The sequence below is a fragment of the Pseudophryne corroboree genome, chromosome 3, assembly GCF_028390025.1.
Source record: "Pseudophryne corroboree isolate aPseCor3 chromosome 3, aPseCor3.hap2, whole genome shotgun sequence".
NCBI classification, from domain to species: domain Eukaryota; kingdom Metazoa; phylum Chordata; class Amphibia; order Anura; family Myobatrachidae; genus Pseudophryne; species Pseudophryne corroboree.
In genome coordinates, this window is record NC_086446.1 from 469528829 (window position 1) to 469552675 (window position 23847).

The 23847-nt window shown below is 47.3% G+C and overlaps 1 protein-coding gene across 1 annotated transcript in view; it reads right to left on the bottom strand.

Moving 5' to 3' along the window:
• The window catches only part of GLP2R (glucagon like peptide 2 receptor), a 310415-nt gene that overhangs the window by 13505 nt on the left and 273063 nt on the right, over window positions 1-23847 (bottom strand). Inside the window, exon 12 of the mRNA XM_063960765.1 lies at window positions 14029-14070. Within this exon, the coding sequence (XP_063816835.1) occupies window positions 14029-14070 (42 nt within the window). The remainder of the gene's footprint in view (window positions 1-14028; window positions 14071-23847) is intronic.

A 23847-nucleotide genomic window follows, 5' to 3' on the forward strand; every position in this document is an offset into this window, starting at 1 on the left:
ATACACTCACACTGGCTATAGGGGACAGACCCACAGGGAAGCCTGTTAGAGAAAACACAGAGGGAGTATACCAGCTCACACCCCAGCGCCCATATAATACTGAAAACTAATATATGATGTGTGCTCTGTAATAATAGCACCAAATTACTGTGCCCCCTCCCCCCGTTTTGCTCTTTGTACTTGATCAGGAGAGTGGAGGTCCGGGCCAGCGTCTCTGCAAGTCTGTGAAGAGAGAAAATGACGCTGGTAAGCTGTGAGGGCTAAGCCACGCCCCCACCTCGGCGCGCTGTAGTCCCGCTCAATTTTCAAATATTTATACTGGCGGGGGCTTATATTTAGTGCCTAGGCACTTATAATATGTCTCTATAGCCAGTTTTTTGCCTCAGTAACATGCAGCCCAGGGCGCCCCCCCTACGCCCTGCACCCTGTAAGTGCCGTTGGAAGTATGTGTGGGAACATGGGGCGCAGCGCGACCGCTGCGCTGTACCTCGTTACTGAAGTCTTCTGCCGTCACTGAAGTCTTCTGTTCTTCTGCATACTCACCCGGCTTCTTTCTTCTGGCTTCTGTGAGGGGGTTGACGGCCCGGCTCCGGGAACAAGCAGCTAGGCGCACCAAGTGATTGAACCCTCTGGAGCTAATGGCCTAAGAAGCAGAGCCTTTAACTCAGAAGAAGTAGGTCTGACTTCTCTCCCCTCACTCCCACGATGCAGGGAGCCTGTTGTCAGCAGGTCTCCATGAAAATAAAAACCTAACAAAAGTCTTTTCAGAGAAACTCAGTAGAGCTCCCCTAGTGTGTGTCCAGTCTCTTTGGGCACAGAATCTAACTGGGGTCTGGAGGAGGGGCATAGAGGGAGGAGCCAGTTCACAACCATTCAAAGTCTTATAGTGTGCCCATGTCTCCTGCGAATCCCGTCTATACCCCATGGCCCTATTGGAGTCCCCAGCATCCTCTAGGACGTAAGAGAAAGACACGAAAATAAAGTCGAAACTTATCACATTTTTGATACATCAGCCCCCATGTCTGGGATTACCAGGATCTGCTAGGTGGGTTTTGACAAGTTGGCATATTTTCTCCTATTTCTTCATTTTTCCCCCTCATATGCTGCGTACAACGCTCCACATGGGGTGAATATTAGAGATGTGCGTCAGCCTAAATCTTGGGTTTTGGTTTTGGATCTGTAGCTCCTTCGATTTGGATCTGTATTTTTTTTTTTAGAAAAAATCATAAAAACATCTAAGATAACAGAATTTGGGCCTGACTCCACTTCTCTACACAACTTCAAACGGGCTCTCAAGACCAACTTCTTCACCAAACCCAGCAAACTCTCATCCTAAGCCTTCTGTCCCACACTCACTGTCTCCCCATCTGTGTAACCCCTGTCTGACTGCCCCTCCCCTTTAGAATGTAAGCTCTTCCATCATGTGCTTTTTCTTCAGTTTTCTGCCGCCCTGATTCTTATGTCATTGTTGTCTGCTGATGCAGCTATGTTTATTTACCCTGTACTTGTCCTATATTATCTTGAATTGTAAGTCACTGTTTTCTTGTTTTGCTTACTTGTTTATGCACTCTGTAATTGGGCACTGCGGAACCCTTGTGGCGCCATACAAATAAAGGATAATATGACTGTTAGCTTGCTGATTGGTGCATGGCTGGAGCTATCTACCAATCGGCGTGCTGACAGCCATTCAGTGTAAGAAAGCAAGTAGAGAGATGGTGCAGGACCATAGGAGGGGCAAGCTATATTATTTTTCATATTCGTTTCCCATGAATAGGTGTATAGGGGCCCAAGGCATTGCAGTGCCCAGGGCCTACAATGCTGTTAAGACGGCCCTGACGACATGTGCAGATATGTGTTACTTACTGTACATTCAATGTACAAAATAAAAAGCCTTTATTCTTTTCTCAAGTGCAGGGTGTGTGGGATGACAGTGGTGCAAAAAAAAAGAAAAGGTGAATAATCAATATTTTAGGCACATGGGTTGTAGAGTCATCTTAACATTTAATTATGGGGAAAGATTCACTTCTTATGTGAGTAAACAGATTACTGAAATATCCTACACAAGGAGTCTTATCACAAATCAATGAGTTAGTGTCCTTAGCTACAGTAAATGTAAATAGGTATACTCGTTAATCTATAAATGACTAATTATTCTATATGGATCTGTAAGATGCACTGAGATGCAGGTTCTGTTAATGATGTGTATTTTCTGCCATCTTTATATTACAAATGACAAGAGCAAGACACTATTATTACTCTTCCTGTAGCACCAACATATTACATAGAACTGTACAGAAAACATTTATAGTTATACACATTAGTTCCAAACGCAAACTAGGGTCAATTATAGTTGGCAGCCAATAACACTAACGGGACTTATTCAGCATTAGCTAGAAATACAAATTGTGTCTTTTTTTTGGATGCTAAAAGTTCTATCCTCGATGTTCATGTTTTTTTTCCTGGCAAGCTGCACTTATGGCTCCCTTTGTATGACAAGGGCCAGGATGGTGGGTGTAGGGGGCATGTGAATGCAGCCAAAGCACAGTAATAGCGTATTATGCATTGTAACTAGAAGCATGCAAGCGGTGCCGCTGCAGGGCTTTGTGGGTGGCACCATTGCTGCGTCACAGCCTTTGCTTCTGGCTAGCACGGTGCATGTAACAGCAACTTACCAACGATGGCGGCCCCGTCCCCATCCTCTTTACATAACATCATGATGACATTAGTCAGGTGGGCGGCACAGGGCAGAGAGCAGCCCTGTTTCGGCACTGGTAGGTAAATTGACGTGAATTGTGCCTAAAAGGTGCATACACATGGATAGATTTGACAAACGATGTGGGTGTGTGTATGAACAATGAGAATGACGATGCGTGCACCCGCGAGTCACTAGCGGCAGCCCCAGATCTTTTGAATATGTAAGAAGATCTGGGGCTGTCGTTAGCGATGCCATGCTGCCGAATGCCCCCCACTTCCCCGGCCGCAGTTCGTCGCACTTGCCGATGCTGGCCTACCGCCGGGCACGATGTTTCAATCAGTGACACATTGTGCCGTGTGTACCCACCTTTATTAGATAGCCATTGGAAAATTTCAAATGTGCCGGCCTGAAGGAACATGAATCGTGGGTGTTTCAACTAGTGATGAGCGGGTTCGGTTTCTCGGGAACCGAACCCCCCCGAACTTCACCCTTTTTACACGGGTCCGAGCCATACTCGGATTCTCCCATATGGCTCGGTTAACCCGAGCGCGCCCGAACGTCATCATCCCGCTGTCGGATTCTCGCGAGATTCGGATTCTATATAAGCAGCCGCGCGTCGCCGCCATTTTCAGTCGTGCATTGGAAATGTTAGGGAGAGGACGTGGCTGGCGTCCTCTCCGTTATTGTTGAAGTTGATTGTGCATTATTGCTGAATTGTGGGGAGGGCTGGGGAGCAGCTGTAATAATATAGGAGGAGTACAGTGCAGAGTTTTGCTGATCAGTGACCACCAGTTATCCGTTCTCTGCCTGAAAAAAAATGCTCCATATCTGTGCTCAGTGTGCTGCATATATCTGTGCTCACACTGCTTAATTGTGGGGACTGGGGAGCAGCTGTATTATATAGCAGGAGTACAGTGCAGAGTTTTGCTGACAGTGACCACCAGTATACGTTGTCTGCCTGAAAAACACTCCATATCTGTGCTCAGTGTGCTGCTTTATTGTGGGGACTGGGGACCACCAGTATAATATTATATAGGAGGAGTACAGTGCAGAGTTTTGCTGACCAGTGATACCAGTATATAATATATAGCATTACGGTACAGTAGGCCACTGCTGTACCTACCTCTGTGTCGTCATTAAGTATACTATCCATCTACATTCTATACCTGTGGTGCATTTCAGTTGTGCAGTTTGCTGACACAGTGACCACCAGTATACTATATATAGCAGTACGGTACGGAAGGCCACTGCTGTACCTACCTCTGTGTCGTCATTAAGTATACTATCCATCTACATTCTATACCTGTGGTGCATTTTAGTTTTGCAGTTTGCTGACACAGTGACCACCAGTATACTATATATAGCAGTACGGTACGGAAGGCCACTGCTGTACCTACCTCTGTGTCATCATTAAGTATACTATCCATCTACATTCTATACCTGTGGTGCATTTTAGTTTTGCAGTTTGCTGACACAGTGACCACCAGTATACTATATATAGCAGTACGGTACGGAAGGCCACTGCTGTACCTACCTCTGTGTCGTCATTAAATATACTATCCATCTACATTCTATACCTGTGGTGCATTTTAGTTTTGCAGTTTGCTGACACAGTGACCACCAGTATACTATATATAGCAGTACGGTACGGAAGGCCACTGCTGTACCTACCTCTGTGTCATCATTAAGTATACCATCCATCTACATTCTATACCTGTGGTGCATTTTAGTTTTGCAGTTTGCTGACACAGTGACCACCATTATACTATATATAGCAGTACGGTACGGAAGGCCACTGCTGTACCTACCTCTGTGTCGTCATTAAGTATACTATCCATCTACATTCTATACCTGTGGTGCATTTTAGTTTTGCAGTTTGCTGACACAGTGACCACCAGTATACTATATATAGCAGTACGGTACGGAAGGCCACTGCTGTACCTACCTCTGTGTCGTCATTAAGTATACTATCCATCTACATTCTATACCTGTGGTGCATTTTAGTTTTGCAGTTTGCTGACACAGTGACCACCAGTATACTATATATAGCAGTACGGTACGGAAGGCCACTGCTGTACCTACCTCTGTGTCGTCATTAAGTATACTATCCATCTACATTCTATACCTGTGGTGCATTTTAGTTTTGCAGTTTGCTGACACAGTGACCACCAGTATACTATATATAGCAGTACGGTACGGAAGGCCACTGCTGTACCTACCTCTGTGTCGTCATTAAGTATACTATCCATCTACATTCTATACCTGTGGTGCGCCTCTTTTTTTCTTTGCATCATGTGCTGTTTGGGGACAATTTTTTTGAAGTGCCATCCTGTCTGACACTGCAGTGCCACTCCTAGATGGGCCAGGTGTTTGTGTCGGCCACTTGTGTCGCTTAGCTTAGTCACACAGCGACCTTGGTGTGCCTCTTTTTTTCTTTGCATCATGTGCTGTTTGGGGACTATTTTTTTGAAGTGCCATCCTGCTTGACACTGCAGTGCCACTCCTAGATGGGCCAGGTGTTTGTGTCGGCCACTTGTGTCGCTTAGCTTAGCCATCCAGCGACATCGGTGCAAATTTTAGGACTAAAAATAATATTGTGAGGTGTGAGGTGTTCAAAATAGACTGGAAATTAGTGTAAATTATGGTTATTGAGGTTAATAATACTATGGGATCAAAATGACCCCCAAATTCTATGATTTAAGCTGTTTTTTAGGGTTTTTTGTAAATAACACCTGAATCCAAAACACCCCCCCGAATCCGCCCAAAAAATTTTGGTGAGGTTTTGCCAAAACGCGTCCGAATCCAAAACACGACCGTGGAACCGAATCCAAAACCAAAACACAAAACCCGAAAAATGTCCGGTGCACATCACTAACACATATATATAATAAGAATTTACTTACCGATAATTCTATTTCTCGGAGTCCGTAGTGGATGCTGGGGTTCCTGAAAGGACCATGGGGAATAGCGGCTCCGCAGGAGACAGGGCACAAAAAAGTAAAGCTTTACTAGGTCAGGTGGTGTGCACTGGCTCCTCCCCCTATGACCCTCCTCCAGACTCCAGTTAGGTACTGTGCCCGGACGAGCATACACAATAAGGGAGGCATTTTGAATCCCGGGTAAGACTCATACCAGCCACACCAATCACACCGTACAACTTGTGATCTAAACCCAGTTAACAGTATGACAACAGAAAGGGCCTCTTAAAGATGGCTCCTTAACAATAACCCGAATTAGTTAACAATAACTATGTACAAGTATTGCAGATAATCCGCACTTGGGATGGGCGCCCAGCATCCACTACGGACTCCGAGAAATAGAATTATCGGTAAGTAAATTCTTATTTTCTCTATCGTCCTAAGTGGATGCTGGGGTTCCTGAAAGGACCATGGGGATTATACCAAAGCTCCCAAACGGGCGGGAGAGTGCGGATGACTCTGCAGCACCGAATGAGAGAACTCCAGGTCCTCCTTTGCCAGGGTATCAAATTTGTAAAATTTTACAAACGTGTTCTCCCCCGACCACGTAGCTGCTCGGCAGAGTTGTAATGCCGAGACCCCTCGGGCAGCCGCCCAAGATGAGCCCACCTTCCTTGTGGAGTGGGCTTTTACAGTTTTAGGCTGTGGCAGGCCTGCCACAGAATGTGCAAGTTGAATTGTGTTACAAATCCAACGAGCAATCGACTGCTTAGAAGCAGGTGCGCCCAACTTGTTGGGTGCATACAATATAAACAGCGAGTCAGATTTTCTGACTCCAGCCGTCCTTGCAATGTATATTTTTAAGGCTCTGACAACGTCCAACAACTTGGAGTCCTCCAAGTCGCTAGTGGCCGCAGGCACCACAATAGGTTGGTTCAGATGAAATGCTGATACCACTTTAGGGAGAAAATGCGGACGAGTCCGCAGTTCTGCCCTATCCGAATGGAAGATTAGATAAGGACTTTTATAAGATAAAGCCGCCAATTCAGATACTCTCCTGGCAGAGGCCAGGGCTAGTAACATAGTCACTTTCAATGTGAGATATTTCAAATCCACCTTTTTCAATGGTTCAAACCAATGGGATTTGAGGAAATCTAAAACTACATTTAGATCCCACGGTGCCACCGGAGGCACCACAGGAGGCTGTATATGCAGTACTCCCTTGACAAAAGTCTGGACCTCAGGGACAGAGGCCAATTCTTTTTGGAAGAATATTGACAGGGCCGAAATTTGAACCTTAATGGATCCCAATTTGAGACCCATAGATAATCCTGATTGCAGGAAATGTAGGAAACGACCCAGTTGGAATTCCTCCGTCGGAACCCTCCGATCCTCGCACCACGCTACATATTTTCGCCAAATGCGGTGATAATGTTTCACGGTGACTTCCTTCCGTGCCTTAATCAAGGTAGGAATGACTTCTTCTGGAATGCCTTTCCCTTTTAGGATCTGGCGTTCAACCGCCATGCCGTCAAACGCAGCCGCGGTAAGTCTTGAAAAAGACAGGGACCCTGCTGTAGCAGGTCCCTTTTCAGAGGTAGAGGCCACGGTTCGTCCGTGAGCATCTCTTGAAGTTCCGGATACCAAGTCCTTCTCGGCCAATCCGGAACCACTAGTATTGTTCTTACTCTTCTTTGCCGTATGATCTTCAATACCTTTGGTATGAGCGGCAGAGGAGGAAACACATACACTGACTGGTACACCCAAGGAGTTACCAGTGCGTCCACAGCTATTGCCTGTGGATCTCTTGACCTGGCGCAATATTTGTCCAGTTTCTTGTTGAGGCGAGACGCCATCATGTCTACAATTGGTCTTTCCCAACGGTCTATTAACATGTTGAAGACTTCTGGATGTAGACCCCACTCTCCCGGATGAAGATCGTGTCTGCTGAGGAAGTCTGCTTCCCAGTTGTCCACGCCCGGGATGAACACTGCTGACAGTGCTATCACGTGATTCTCCGCCCAGCGAAGAATCTTGGCAGCTTCTGCCATTGCACTCCTGCTTCTTGTGCCGCCCTGCCTGTTTACATGGGCGACCGCCGTGATGTTGTCCGACTGAATCAACACCGGCTTTCCTTGCAGGAGAAGTTCCGCCTGGCTTAGAGCATTGTAGATTGCTCTTAGTTCCAGAATGTTTATGTGAAGAGACTTTTCCAGACTCGTCCATACTCCCTGGAAGTTTCTTCCTTGTGTGACTGCTCCCCAGCCTCTCAGGCTGGCGTCCGTGGTCACCAGGATCCAATCCTGAATGCCGAATCTGCGGCCTTCTAATATGTGAGCCTTCTGCAACCACCACAGAAGTGACACCCTTGTCTTTGGTGACAGGGTTATTCGCAGGTGCATCTGCAGATGCGACCCTGACCATTTGTCCAACAGATCCCTTTGGAATATTCTTGCATGGAATCTGCCGAATGGAATTGCTTCGTAAGAAGCCACCATTTTTCCCAGGACTCTTGTGCATTGATGTACTGACACTTTTCCTGGTTTTAGGAGGTTCCTGACCAGATCGGATAACTCCTTGGCTTTTTCCTCTGGAAGGAAAACCTTTTTCTGAACCGTGTCCAGAATCATTCCTAGGAACAGCAGACGAGTTGTCGGGATTAAATGGGATTTTGGAATATTCAGAATCCACCCGTGTTGTCTTAGCACCTCTTGAGATAGTGCTAAAGCTGTCTCCAGCTGTTCTCTGGACCTTGCCCTTATTAGGAGATCGTCCAAGTATGGGATAACTAATACGCCTTTTCTTCGAAGAAGAATCATCATCTCGGCCATTACCTTGGTAAAGACCCGAGGCGCCGTGGACAATCCGAACGGCAGCGTCTGAAACTGATAGTGACAGTTTTGAACAATGAACCTGAGGTACCCCTGGTGTGCGGGGTAAATCGGAACGTGTAGATACGCATCCTTGATGTCCAAGGATACCATAAAGTCCCCTTCTTCCAGGTTCGCTATCACTGCTCTGAGTGACTCCATCTTGAACTTGAACTTTTTTATGTAGAGGTTCAAGGACTTCAGATTTAGAAAAGGCCTTACCGAGCCATCCGGCTTCGGTACCACAAATAGAGTGGAATAATACCCCTTTCCTTGTTGTAATAGGGGTACTTTGACTATCACCTGCTGAGCGTACAGCTTGTGAATGGCTTCCAACACCCTCTCCCTTTCGGAAGAGACGGTTGGTAAGGCAGACTTCAGGAAACGATGAGGAGGATCCGTCTCTAATTCCAACCTGTACCCCTGAGATATTATCTGCAGGATCCAGGGGTCTACCTGCGAGTGAGCCCACTGCGCACTGTAATTTTTGAGACGGCCCCCCACTGTCCCCGAGTCCGCTTGAGAGGCCCCAGCGTCATGCTGAGGTTTTTGCAGGAGCCGGGGAGGGCTTCTGTTCCTGGGAAGGAGCTGCCTGTTGGTGTCTCTTCCCTCTTCCTCTGCCTCGTGGCAGGTACGACAAGCCCTTTGCTCTCTTATTTTTGTAGGAGCGAAAAGGCTGCGGTTGAAAGGTCGGTGCCTTTCTCTGTTGGGGAGTGACTTGAGGTAAAAAAGTGGATTTCTCGGCAGTAGCCGTGGCCACCAAGTCTGATAGACCAACTCCAAATAACTCCTCCCCTTTATACGGCAAAACCTCCATGTGACGTTTTGAATCCGCATCGCCTGTCCACTGTCGTGTCCATAAGGCTCTTCTGGCTGAAATGGACATAGCACTCACCCGAGATGCCAGTGTGCAAATATCCCTCTGTGCATCACGCATATAGATAAATGCATCCTTTATTTGTTCTAACGACAGTAAAACATTGTCCCTATCTAGGGTATCAATATTTTCAATCAGGGATTCTGACCAAACTACTCCAGCACTGCACATCCAGGCAGTTGCTATAGCTGGTCGTAGTATAACACCTGCATGTGTGTATATATTCTTTTGAATAACTTCCATCTTTCTATCTGATGGATCCTTAAGTGCGGCCGTCTCAGGAGAGGGTAACGCCACTTGTTTGGATAAGCGTGTGAGCGCCTTGTCCACCTTAGGGGGTGTTTCCCAGCGCGCCCTAACCTCTGGCGGGAAAGGGTATAATGCCAATAACTTTTTTGAAATTATCAACTTTTTATCAGGAGCAACCCACGCTTCATCACACACGTCATTTAATTCTTCTGATTCAGGAAAAACTGTTTGTAGTTTTTTCACACCATACATAATACCCTGTTTTACGGTATCTGTAGTATCAGCTAAATGTAACGTCTCCTTCATTGCCAAAATCATATAACGTGTGGCCCTACTGGAAAATACGTTTGAATTTCTACCGTCGTCACTGGAATCAGTGCCCGTGTCTGGGTCTGTGTCGACCGACTGAGGCAAAGGGCGTTTTACAGCCCCTGACGGTGTTTGAGGCGCCTGGACAGGCATTAATTGATTGTCCGGCCGCCTCATGTCCTCAACTGACTGTTTAAGGGAAGATAAACCATCACGTAATTCCACAAATAAAGGCATCCATTCTGGTGTCGACCCCCTGGGGGGTGACATCTGCATATTTGGCAATTGCTCCGCCTCCACACCAATATCGTCCTCATACATGTCGACACCACGTACCGACACACACCGCAAACTCACAGGGAATGCTCTAATGAAGACAGGACCCACTAGCCCTTTTGGGGAGACAGAGGGAGAGTCTGCCAGCACACACCACAAAGCGCTATATATACAAGGGATATCCTTATATTAAGTGCTCCCTTATAGCTGCTTTAATATATATATATATAGCCATTAATGTGCCCCCCCTCTCTGTTTTACCCTGTTTCTGTAGTGCAGTGCAGGGGAGAGACCTGGGAGCCGTTCTGACCAGCGGAGCTGTGACAGAAAATGGCGCCGTGTGCTGAGGAGATAGGCCCCGCCCCTTTTTCGGCGGGTTCTTCTCCCGCTATTTTTCCAGTCAGGCAGGGGTTAAATATCTCCATATAGCCCCTATGGGCTATATGTGAGGTATTTTTAGCCTTGTATAAGGTTTATATTTGCCTCTCAGAGCGCCCCCCCCCCAGCGCTCTGCACCCTCAGTGACTGCCCAGTGAAGTGTGCTGAGAGGAAAATGGCGCACAGCTGCAGTGCTGTGCGCTACCTTATGAAGACTGAGGAGTCTTCAGCCGCCGGTTTCCGGACCTCTTCACGCTTCAGCATCTGCAAGGGGGTCGGCGGCGCGGCTCCGGGACCGGACTCCACGGCTGGGCCTGTGTTCGATCCCTCTGGAGCTAATGGTGTCCAGTAGCCAAGCAGCAAATCCACTCTGCATGCAGGTGAGTTTACTACTTTCCCCCTAAGTCCCACGTTGCAGTGATCCTGTTGCCAGCAGGACTCACTGTAAAGAAAAAAACCTAAACTAAACTTTCTCTAAGCAGCTCTTTAGGAGAGCCACCTAGATTGCACCCTTCTCGTTCGGGCACAAAATCTAACTGGAGTCTGGAGGAGGGTCATAGGGGGAGGAGCCAGTGCACACCACCTGACCTAGTAAAGCTTTACTTTTTTGTGCCCTGTCTCCTGCGGAGCCGCTATTCCCCATGGTCCTTTCAGGAACCCCAGCATCCACTTAGGACGATAGAGAAATATATATATATATATATATATAGCAGACTTGGAATACTGCGGCACTCGTAATTGATGAAGAAAGGTACACTTTATTGAGTCAAGCCCATAATGAAAATGCCATACACGGCCAACGTTTCGGTGCCATGCACCGTTGTCAAGGCAGGCATGCAGAAAGAGACAAACAAAACATTTAGAATGCACTCACCTAAATAGATGATAAATCACTGCCCAGCGGGAGAGCCCTGAACAGAAATTATTTCATTTATAATGGCCACTTCTATCGTCAACTGTCTGGCTGTGCCATGGGTAGCCACGTGGCACCCAGCTATGCAAACATCTATATGTTTCAGGAAGAGAACCACATGTTCTTTCACAGAGAAGAGTATCAACGGCACATCAAAATCTATATGCGTTATATAGACGACTTGTTCATCCTGTGGACTGGAGGTGAGGAACTGCTCCATCAGATGATACAAGAAATTAAGAACAGAGAGTCCACCATTAAGGTTACTTCGCAACAGAGCATGACCTCTATACATTACCTTGATGTCCTTGTTACACTTCAATCGGATGGCCTGCATACGAGGGTATATTCTAAGCCAACGGATAGAAATACCCTCTTATTGGCATCAAGTCACCACCCTAAACCCCTTAAAAAGGGTCTGCCGAAGTCACAGATGATGAGGGTGGCCAGAATCGCAGATAATCTTGATACAGCCGCCCATGACATTGATGTCGTTATTGATAAATTTATAGCAAGGGGCTACAGTCTCAACTCCTTGAAACAACAAAAACAGGAAGTCCTATCAATGGGTAGAGACCAACTGCTGCGTCCACGTGAACGTGCTAACAATACTGCTATACCATGGAAAATGGCGTTCAACACCTCAAGCCCGGTCGTGCAAAGAGCCAGTCGGGCACTTTGGCCCATTGTCGCCACGGACAAAGACCTACAGTGCTTCAGACACAAGAAACCGATGGCCTGCTTTACCAGGGGACGGAACATACGCGACATGGTGGTCCACACAGATATCACCGGGTTCAGTCAGACACTGGCGGATCCACACTTTATGGCACGACCCCCTGGCTGCTACAAATGTCCAAGATGCACTACGTGTAACCACATGATTACAGGCAGCCACTTCAAAAGTCCACATACTGACCGCAGATTCAAGATCAATTTTGCGTTATCATGTTTATCAACACATGTCGTGTATATTATCATCTGCCCTTGTAATAAATACTACGTGGGCAAGACAACACGGACAGTCCGAGAACGCATGGCCTTACATCGTTCATCCATCAATAAAGCCCTGAAGACCAAGGAGGCGGACCAACCCGTGGCCCGTCACTTTCTCTCAGCAGGACATTCCCTGGCGCAATTGAAACACATCTTGATTGACCACATACCAGTGTCCCTTAGAGGTGGTGACAGGGATGGCAAACTGCTCAAATGTGAGAGCAGGTGGATCCATGTTTTGAACACCGTGGCTCCTCACGGTCTCAATGAACGCCTTAATTGGAATGTGTTTAGATGACAGCCTCGTTGTTAGGTTGTTCCATCATTCGTTTCCTATTAATAATGTTTTGTAACTTCACGTGATTTCGTTAGTGGGCACTTTTGATTTGTGTCACCCCCAGGTCCCTGTAAACTGACACGCATCATAGCTAAGTTAACCTCTGTGATATTGGTCTAGTCACAGATTGTTGCTGCCACGGTCTGCGTGACCACTTGCCATCCTCTATATACATGATTCACAGTAATGAGTTATTTGTTATATACACACTTTAACATTAACATTCGAATATATTTTTCCCATTCTGTGATTATGTATTTCTGTTTTATTGTAGACGCCCGCGGTGAGGGCCGGGGAGATGAGTTAGAGACATCCTGCATTTGGCCCGGCTAATAGACGCGTCATTAGGGAAACTGGACGCGTTGCCATGGTACCCAAAACGGATGTCGTCTGACGTCACCGGACGTGACGCATCGGCAGGCCGAGGCGGGCGGATGCGAACGCCGGACCCGGCTCTCCCGCTGGGCAGTGATTTATCATCTATTTAGGTGAGTGCATTCTAAATGTTTTGTTTGTCTCTTTCTGCATGCCTGCCTTGACAACGGTGCATGGCACCGAAACGTTGGCCGTGTATGGCATTTTCATTATGGGCTTGACTCAATAAAGTGTACCTTTCTTCATCAATTACGAGTGCCGCAGTATTCCAAGTCTGCTACACATTTCCCACTGAAGGCACCGCACACCACTGGAAACGGCAACGAGTGACGGTTCATTTTTGCATTTATATATATATATATATATATATATATATATATATATATATATACTGGTAACAACAGCCCGGCACTCTCTAGTATTAAAGGATGTAGAATGCCCCGGTGCCCTCAGGATCAAATGCACACAACTTGAAGAAAAGGACTGCGGCACTCGGGGACGTTTTGAAAAATCACTGTATTAAGTGCAATACATCGTACATCGACGTTTCGGGGATTTTAACCCCTTCCTCAAGATGTGGTTTTTGTCTCTACCACATCTTGAGGAAGGGGTTAAAATCCCCGAAACGTCGATGTACGATGTATTGCACTTAATACAGTGATTTTTCAAAACGTCCCCGAGTGCCGCAGTCCTTTTCTTCAAGTTGTATATATATATATATATATATATATATATATATACTGTGTGTGTATGTATGTATATATATATATATATATATATATATATAATGTATTTATGTATAATAATATGAAATACAGTAAACAGAATCACTTACCTCTCCATTGGTAAAGCAATATAAATATGCAACAACAAACCCCTAAAAAGAATAATAAAAAAGAGATTGTTAATTTACTTCTCTCTTGATTAATGCAGCATCTAGAAAGCAGAAATGCTCATTTACTATCTGTAAAGCATGCAGACCTGTCCTCTCTCTAAATGCACCCAATTATCTACCTAACACATTTACAAGGGGTTGGTAACGCGTTGCCGGCTGTCGGGATCCCAGAGGTCAGCATACCGACCCCGGGAATCCTGCAGCAGAATGCCGGCGGTGAGGGATGTGGGGAGTGTGAGTGCAACAAAGCCCCTTGCGGGCTTGCTGCGCTCACCACGCAGCAGGCTTGGTGGCTCGCCACAGGTTCTATTACCACTATATGGGAGTGTGAATAGACACTGTGGGTCGGCATTCTATCGGTCAGCATTTAGAGAGCTCAGGATTCTATCATTGGCATGGTGACCGCCGGGATCCGTAGCGGTGGTCACATGACCACATCCCTTTACAAGTACTTACCCAGTTCCTGGTCTTCTTGATCACCCCAGTAAAAGAGGAATACATTTGTGTACTGTAAATGCACTGGACACAAACAATAACATCACCTTAAAGGCCAAACTCCTACCACTTTATGTCACTCTCTTCATCCATAATAACTTTTCTTTCTCTTGTAAATGCTGATTGATTTATCATCACTTTTATCTAGAGATGGTCATTGGTGGGTCATCCATCAATGGTTTCCATCGATGGTACCATTGATGGATAACTTTGATGGTGTGAAACCATCTGTAAGGGAACCATTAATGGTTTCACCCCCTGATGGTCACCCCATTTTAGTGTTTAATGATTTGCGGGCCAATAAGAGCCCAGGGGCGGAGCTTCATGGTGTTAAGGTGGAGTTAGGCTCCATGTCCCGACTCCTTGGAGTAAAAAAATAATATTTGGTAGCTCTGTTTCATCAATGGTGGAAAATCATCTGGTTATCCCCCATCGATGGTAAACGTAGTCACCATTGGTAACAGACTATTAATGATTTCAAATCACTGATGGTTTATGGTCATGACTACTTTCACATTAAGTGTATTGTGTGAGGGAGGAGACACTGTGAGTTTTTATGTTAGTATACAGTATGTGTCACTTTTGTGAGTTTGAATATATATATTTCAATGCTCAGAATAGCCCCTTTACACGCCATCTCAATTGCCAACAGTACATAAAAATAATACTTTTAAACACAACAAATTTTTTTCTTTCTAGGCTCTGCTATAGCAACAAAAAGCCCAATCTGTCCAGAGAGATGCATATTTCTGCATCACTGTATATAACATTTTGGACAACATTCAAAATCTGTGAAGATATTTCAAAACATGGCATACTTGCACAAAAGCCAGGGTGTGACTCTTATGCATCAGATTTGCACAGTCTTAATTGAGCCTTTTAATATTAATAGAATATTAATATTAATTTTCAATTTAATGTAGCTGCTCTGACTACAAACACCAATTAAAGCTATAGATTATCTTGCTACATTGTCCAATAATTCCTTTTTAATTACTTGTTCTATTGATGACAATACATTATAAATACTGTATATAATAATAATAATAATATGAATACTTAATATTAATCAGTTTGAACACACCCTACCCAAATCTAACTCTCTGCACATGTTACATCTGCCCCACCTGCAGTGCACATGGTTTTGCCCAGTTGCTTAATTTTTTGGTTTGCTAACAAACCTGAATAAGGCCCTATATAAATATATTCCCTGAACTTAAGACATTATTTTACTGTACTATTTCTGTCAGATAACTTGCCATTTAAAGTCATTATAACCACACTGGGTAATCCTGGAAGTATGCCACTTAGTGCTCACATTTCCCAACATTTCTGCCTGTTTGTTCTGCATAGATAACACGTAGCCATATACAGTGGTGTAACTACCATGGGTGCAGGGGGTGCAGCTGCTATGGGTCCCGGGCTGCTTCCATGGTTCGCTGCTCCACCTGCACCCTGTCACCGGCTGCCTCCAGGGCCCACCACTCCCCCTTCACACCTGCCCGCTGGACAGAACCGCCGCCACTGGTCGCTGATAGCATCCCTGCAGGCTGTGGAGGATGCAGCAGGGCCCCCACACTGCACCAAACTTTGCCGCAGCCTGGCTGTCTCTCGGCAGCAGGGCATTGCAGTACCATGATAAGCAGGTATATAGGGGGCAGGACCTAATGCCGTAAAGTGCCCACCACCATCAGAGATCTGTGGCTGTGCTGTAGTCAGGTAGTGCTCACTCCCCCTCCCTCTTTCTCCTTCTCCCCAACTCTCTCCCTGACACTCTCTCTCTTGCTCCCCTCTCTCTTTCTCACCTTGACACTGTCCATCTCTCCTTGACACTGTCTCTCTCTCCCTAACACTGCCTCTCTCTCTCTGGCACTGTCCCTCTCCCTCACTTTCTTCCTGACATGGTCACCCTCTCTCTGTCTGACACTGCCTCTCTCTCCCACTTACACTGCCTCCCTCTCTCTCCCTTACACTGCCTCTCTCACTCTCCCTGCCACTGTCTCCCTCTCTCTCCCTGACTTTGCTTCTCTCTGTCTCTCCCTAATACTGCCTCCCTCTCTCTACCTTACACTGTCTCTCTCTTTACCTGACACTGTCTCTCTTCCTAACTTTCTCTCTCCCTGACACTGCCTCTCTCTCTCACTGAAACTGTCTCCCTCTCTTCCTGACACTGCTTCTCTCTCTCTCTCTCTCTCTCTCTCTCTCTCTCTCCCTAACACTGCCTCCCTCTCTCTCCCATACACTGTCTCTCTCTCCCTGACACTCTCGCTCTCCCTGACACTGTCTCTCTCCCTGACACTGTCTCTCTCTCTTGCTCCTCTCTCTCTCCCTGACACTGTCTCTCCCTCTCTCTCCCTGACACTTCTTCTCTCTCTCATTCTCTTGTTCTCTGTCTCTGACACCCCCTCTCTCACCCCATCTCTCTCTCATTCTCTTGTTCTCTGTCTCTGACACCCCCTCTCTCTCTCATTCTCTTGTTCTTGCTCTCTCTGACACACCCTCTCTCTCCCTGTCTGCCTCTCCCTCTTTCTCTCCTTGACACTCTCTCACACTCTCTCACTCCTGCTCACTTAACTCCCTCCATCTCTGACACCCCATCCCTCTCCCAGATGCCCTCCCTCTCTCTATCCCCTCTTCCCTTTCTCTCTTTGTCCCTGACACCCTCTTTCTCTCTCTTGCTACTCTCTTTTTCTCATTATCTCTTTTTCCATGAAACCCTCTCTCTTTCTCGCTCCTCTCTCTCTCTCTCTCCCTCTCTCTCTCCCCTTGACACCCTCGGCGGGAGAGGGTCTTTCAAGATTTTGCTATGGAGCCCATACATTTTTAGTTATGCCTCTAGGCATGTTAAACCCTTTAATGCTTTGGTAACTTGAAATATGACTTCTGACTAAGGGGATAATTCAGACCTGATCACTCGCTAGCGTTTTTTGCAGTGCTGCGATCAGGTCAGAACTGCGCATGCGTATGCACCACAATGCGCAGGCGCATCGCACAGGTACAAAGCGGATCGTTGCTGTGCGATGGGTTTAATGAAGAATCCATTCGCACAGCCGATAGCAAAGAGAGGAAGACGGCATTTGTGGGTGGCAACTGACCGTTTTCTGGGAGTGGTTGGAAAAACGCAGGCGTGTCCAAGCGTTTGCAGGGCGGGTGTCTGATGTCAATTCCGGCCCTGGACTGGCTGAAGTGATTGCAGCGGCTGAGTAAGTTCTGGGCAACTCAGAAACTGCACAAAGTTTAGTTGCACCACACGGCTGTACATGCGATCGCACACTTGCACAGCTAAAATACACTCCCCTGTAGGCAGCGACTATCTGATCGCAGCGCTGCAAAGAACTGCTAGCGAGCGATCAGGCCTGTTAAACCCCATGTAATCATAGTTGTTGCAGTTTGAAAGATATGTTGAACCAACCTTCCTTAGTAACTTCTGTAACCATGAAAAGAAACAGTGGAATGTACTGACTGTTCTAGTTTTTGATGGAAGACCTGTTATTCACAGCCTGTATCTTCCACATTCCAACAAGAGTGCTTTTCTAGGGTGCTAAACAGTTACAGACAGCAGTCCCATTTTAAGTATATGCAGTTACTGTATTCAATTTAGTTGAATGATAAATTATTCCACTAAACTGGCAGAACGATTTTAATTAGACAAAATGATTTTGCATTGAAATTACTCTCCAGAAAAAATAATTGATAAATGACCCTATTCAAGAACATGAAATCAGTTCGCTTTAATGGTCCTTACGCATTATTAATAATAGTGCCTTACATAAAGGACCTTAAATAGTATTGTTTTTTATGCCATCATGCTGCCATCTTCCATTAACAACACAATGGTTTTTTAGCTAATCAGGATTACTATGAATGAAGATCACTGAGTCAGTTTGATTTTGTGACTTGCTAGGAGTGGTTTGGGTGTTAGTCAGCTGTTTAGTGCTTTTAGGGGAGTAGCCTAGGTTATATAAGTTATTCCGATAGACTAAAGGGCTCCATACACTACTGCGAGATGTCTGTCTGACATGTCGCAGGCGATCACCCCGGCAGCCTCCCGGGCGGCAGGATCGGCCAAGATACATCGTACGCTGTCCTTTTGCATACGATGTATATTGGGCGATCCCAGCCATGCCTGCGGGGTCCGACATATCACGAGTGCAGCACGTTCAATCTGGAGGATCCGATCCGATGCTCATGGGAACGCACATCGGATCGGATCAGAGACACCTCCAAAATGCCCGATTTCACCCGATATATCGGACCGAATGCCCGAAATCGGATGAAATCGGGCATTATCGTTCTAGTGTATGGGGCTCTTTAGACTTCTTTCTTCCTAAGGGTTTCCCATCCTCCAACACTTTATTGTTAATGGTTGGTTTATACCTTAAGGTGGGAAAAACTGACAAATCAGCGGCCTCGGGTGCCATTAGTTTGTTTAGTTGCACTTACCTTCATTATGCCACCTAGAAATGATTTATCACCCTTACCCTTATACCACCTGCCCAGGAGGGTTTTTTTTTATTGTTGGAAGGTCAAGTTAGATACTTGTTTGGTTATAAAAGCACTCAGGCGATCTGCGCCCTGAGGGCCGTCAAAAGTTGGCCTCAGACCAGGTAGAGAGAACATGGCCAAATCCAGAGAGGTGTAGCCCAGTGAAATAATATTATGTACAGGGGGCATCAAGCATCGCATTTGTTTCCTTCAGCAGCGCTGCAAAGTGGGACAACATCCACCTTAGCATCATACCCAGGCTACCCGTGAGCTGCAAAGAGGGTCAGTTGTCTTCCCTCAGCAGTGCTCAGCAACTGACCGGGCTTGAGCCCCTCCACAAGCCCGGCCCTAAGTGAAGTGTACCCTCCCCACCCACTCTAGGTGACACTATCCACCCTCAATACATTGTTGTTGGTTGAGGTGTGCACTGTTTAAGCTTGCATTTATAACTCGCTGTCTTTCTGTTCCAGTATACAATAGTGTTATCTCCTATATAATAGCCCAGATCTGTGACTCTGTGTCTGTGTGTATAACGCTGGGCGTGGCTAGGAACACTCATTGGGTTAGCAGCAGGTCTATCACACCCAGTCCACAGCTGATTGGACACCCTCCCACACAGGTTACATCCAATGGGAGGCTCTGCCCTTTGGCTGCTGTGTGTTGCCAAAGCAGGATTAACAATGGGGCTGATGGAGCTGCAGCTCCAGGTCCACACCCCAAAATAGGCCCACTGCATCTGCAGCAACATACCCTCCAACAATTTACACAGAAAAATCGCTACAAATTCGAAAAGGGGGGCGTAGCCACGGGTTAAGTGATGTGGCCACGCCCCTTTTCCTGTACTTTCAATGGAAGTTTGGAGAGCCAAAAATTGGTACAGACCATAAAAAAAGGTACGGTACCTGCCAAAAAGGTACAGTTGGAGGGTATGCCACTGCATCTACAGCAAGTCTCTGCGCTGTAGCTAGGGGGGAAAAATACTTTTACTGCAGCGTCCTATGTCCTGCTGCCAGTCCGCCTGCCCCCTCCAGCATCAACAATCCCCACTCCCAAACCGCGGTGCAGGTGGAACAAAAGCTGCTGCAGCCACCCGCACAGATGTGTATGAAAGTGGTGCAGCGGAAGGCTTTCATAGCCCTCCCTGCGCTGCATAATCTCTGAGCCCGGAGCCTACTCTGCGCGTGATGTCACAGAAGTGCCTCCCCACCACAGCCGCGCCCAGATCCCCAGAGGCCCTGACTCTGCAGCACAGCACCTGGCCTGCCGGCCTGGAAGCCCCAAGATGGCTAAAGTAACGGATAGAGTGGGTGATATCGCGTAGGGTAATGTCTGGACGCTGAATCAATGTAAAAGGTGAGAGTGCTGTGCAGTGCAGTGGGAGTGCAGTGTCACTAACACTGCACTCAGGCCCGGCGCTACCCGCTCAGCGAAGGGATGCAGTGCAGGGAGGCGCTGGGAGGGAGAGGCGCTCACACTGCTCTGCATCCCTTCCCTGCTGCGCCGTCCTGACCCCCCTGCTGCTGCTACTGCAAGCTGCTGTGCGGCGCTGGCAGCATGAAAAGCCCCTACCCCCCCTCCCCCCCCCCCTCCCCCTCCTCCTCTATGTGTCAGTGGCTCGGTACATATCAAAGGAGGGGGCGGAGCTACACGGACCGGAATGGGCGGAGCTAAACGGGACAGAAGGGGCGGAGCTACACGTACCAGGCTGCTGCAGTGCTGTACTGAGGGAGACAGTGGCTTAGTTAAGTGGAGGGTGACAGAGAAATGTGTGTGTGTGTTTGTGTGTGTGTGTGTGTGTGTATATATATGGTGGGTGTGTATGTGTGTGTCTATGTGTGTGAATTGTGTGTGTGCGCACACGCTTTATGGACGCTACTACTGGGGGGGTGCATTACATATAATGACGCTACTACTACTGGGGGGGCATAACATATAATGACGCTACTACTACTGGGGGGGCATTACGTATAAGGACGCCACTACAGGGGGGCATTACATATAATGACGCTACTACTACTGGGGGGGCATAACATATAATGACGCTACTACTACTGGGGGGGCATTACGTATAAGGACGCCACTACAGGGGGGCATTACATATAATGACGCTACTAGTACTGGGGGGGGGCATTACGTATAAGGACGCCACTACAGGGGGGGCATTACGTATAAGGACGCCACTACAGGGGGGCATTACATATAATGACGCTACTACTACTGAGGGAGGCATTACGTATAACGACTCTACTACTACTGGGGGGGCATCACATGTAAGGACGCTACTACTACTGGGGGGGCCATTATGTGTAAGGACGCTACTACTACTGGGGGGGCATTACGTATAAGGACGCTACTACTACAGGGGGGGGAATTACGTATAAGGATGCTACTACAGGGGGGGCATTACGTATAATGCTACTACTACTGGCGGGCGTTACATGTAAGGACGCTACTACTACTGGGGGGCATTATGTATAAGGATGTTACTACTACTGGGGGGGCCATTACGTGTAAGGACGCTACTACTACTGGGGGAGGCATTACGTATAAGGACGCTACTACTACTTGGAGTGCACTACGTATAAGAACGCTACTACTACTGGGGAGGCATTACGTATAAGGACGCTACTACTACTGGGGAGGCATTATGTATAAGGACGCTAATACTACTCGGGGGGCATTACGTATAAGGACGCTACTACGGGTGGGGCATTACGTATAGGATAAATAAGATTGTGCTACATTTTGGCGCGCGCCAAAGGATTATGGGAGGGCGCAAATTTATAGTTTGCAGGGGGGCGCCGAACACCCTAGCACCGGCCCTGACTGCACTCTCACCTTTTACATTGATTCAGTTCTGTCAGCCAGTCGCTATTGTTAGCGCTGGTGTCCCAACGCACCGCATTACAGGGAAGTAGATGCACTAAATAAACGAAAGCTCCCAGCAGCCCTTAGCGCCAAAGGATTCCGGCGCTAAGGGTTGCTGGGAGCTGTAGTTTATTGAGTGCATCTTCTTCCCTGTAATGCGGCGCGTTGGAACACCAGCGCTAACAATAGTGGCTGGCTACTTGGCTGCTGTGCGAGTCTCCGGGAGAGCCACTGCCAAAGGGAAGACAGCAGCTTAGCTGCTTCCAGGAGGAGAAGCATTACCTGCCCCTCCCCCACTCACAGTACCTCCAGGCCCCTTCTGCGGCACTCCCACACACCCCCTCCACCACCTGCAGTGGCTCCGCACCCCTTCCCCACCCGCAGCACCCCCGCACCCGCCCCTCCCCCACCCGTGGTGGCTCCGGACCCCCTCCTCCATGCTAGCAACAGCCAGTGAAACTAGAAACAGCAACAGCTGCTGTAAACAACTTCACACAAGAACAATAACTTGCAGGAAAAGTCGAAGCACTGAGGCGGGCGCCCAATATCCCTTATGGACTATGAGAAAAGGATTTACCGGTAGGTAATTACAATCCTCTTTTCTCTATCATCCATATGGGATACTGGGGACACTTAGTACAATGGGGATGTCCCAAAGCTCACAGAAGGGGTGGGAACATGCTGAGATGCCTGCAGCACCGTATGACAAATTGGACATCCTCTGTAGCCAGGGTATCAAACCTGTAGAACTTGACAAACGTGTTTGTCCCTGACCAGGTAATGGCCCGGCACCGGCCCGAGACACCATGGGCAGATGCCCAGGAAGAACCCACAGATCTGGTAGAGTGGGCCTTGATAGACCGAGGAATAGGCAAGGCCGCTGAAGCGTAGGCCTGTTGAATAGTACGCCTAATCCAATGGGCAATCGACTGCTTTGAAGCAGTACGACCCTTCTTGTGAGCATCATACAGCACAAAGAGGGAATCTGATTTTCAGACAGCAGCGGTCCTCTTGACATAAAGCTTCAGGGCTTGCACCACATCCAAGGACTCAGGAATTGAGGAAGTGGCCAAAGCTGCCGGAACCACAATAGGCTGATTTCGGTGGAATGCAGAAACCACCTTAGGCAGGAACTGCTGTTGAGTCCTGAGTTCCACTCTGTCCTCATGAAAGACCATGTAGGGACTTCTACAGGACAAAGCGCCAAGTTCTGAAATGCGTCTAGTGGAAACCAAAGCTACAGTAAGAGCATAACCGTCTTTCATGTAAGGTACTTGTCCTCCACCGACATTAGAGGTTCAAACCAAGAGGACTGTAGAAAGGCTAAAACCATGTTTAGATCCCAAGGTGCTGTGGGTGGCACAAAAGGAGGCTGGATGTAATGGACACCCTGCAGGAACATCTGGACTTCAGGCAAAGCAGCCAATTTCTTCTGAAAGAAAATGGACAAGGTCGAGATCTGAACCTTTATGGAGACCAACTTTAGGCCCATATCCACACCAGCCTGTAAGAAACGCAGAAAGTGCCCCAGGTTGAAATCTGCAGTTGGATATTTTCGGCCCTTCCACCAGGAGACATATCGTTTCCAGATAAGATGGTAATGCTTCGACGTGACAGCCTTGCTGGCTTGAATCATGGTGGTAATAACCTTACCCAAAATTCCCTTCTCAGCTAGAAGTTTCCACTCAACCTCCATGCCATTAAACAAAGTTGCCGTAAGTCAGGGTAGATGAATGGCCCTTGCTGAAGAAGATCCTTCCTTAGTGGCAGGGGCCAGGGGTCTTCTATTGCCATGGGCAGAAAATCCACGTACCAAACCCTTCGATGCCAGTCGGGGGCAAAGAGTATTGCCTGAACTCCCTCTCTTCTGATTCTTTTTAGAACCCTTTGGGAGCAACGGAATTGGAGGAA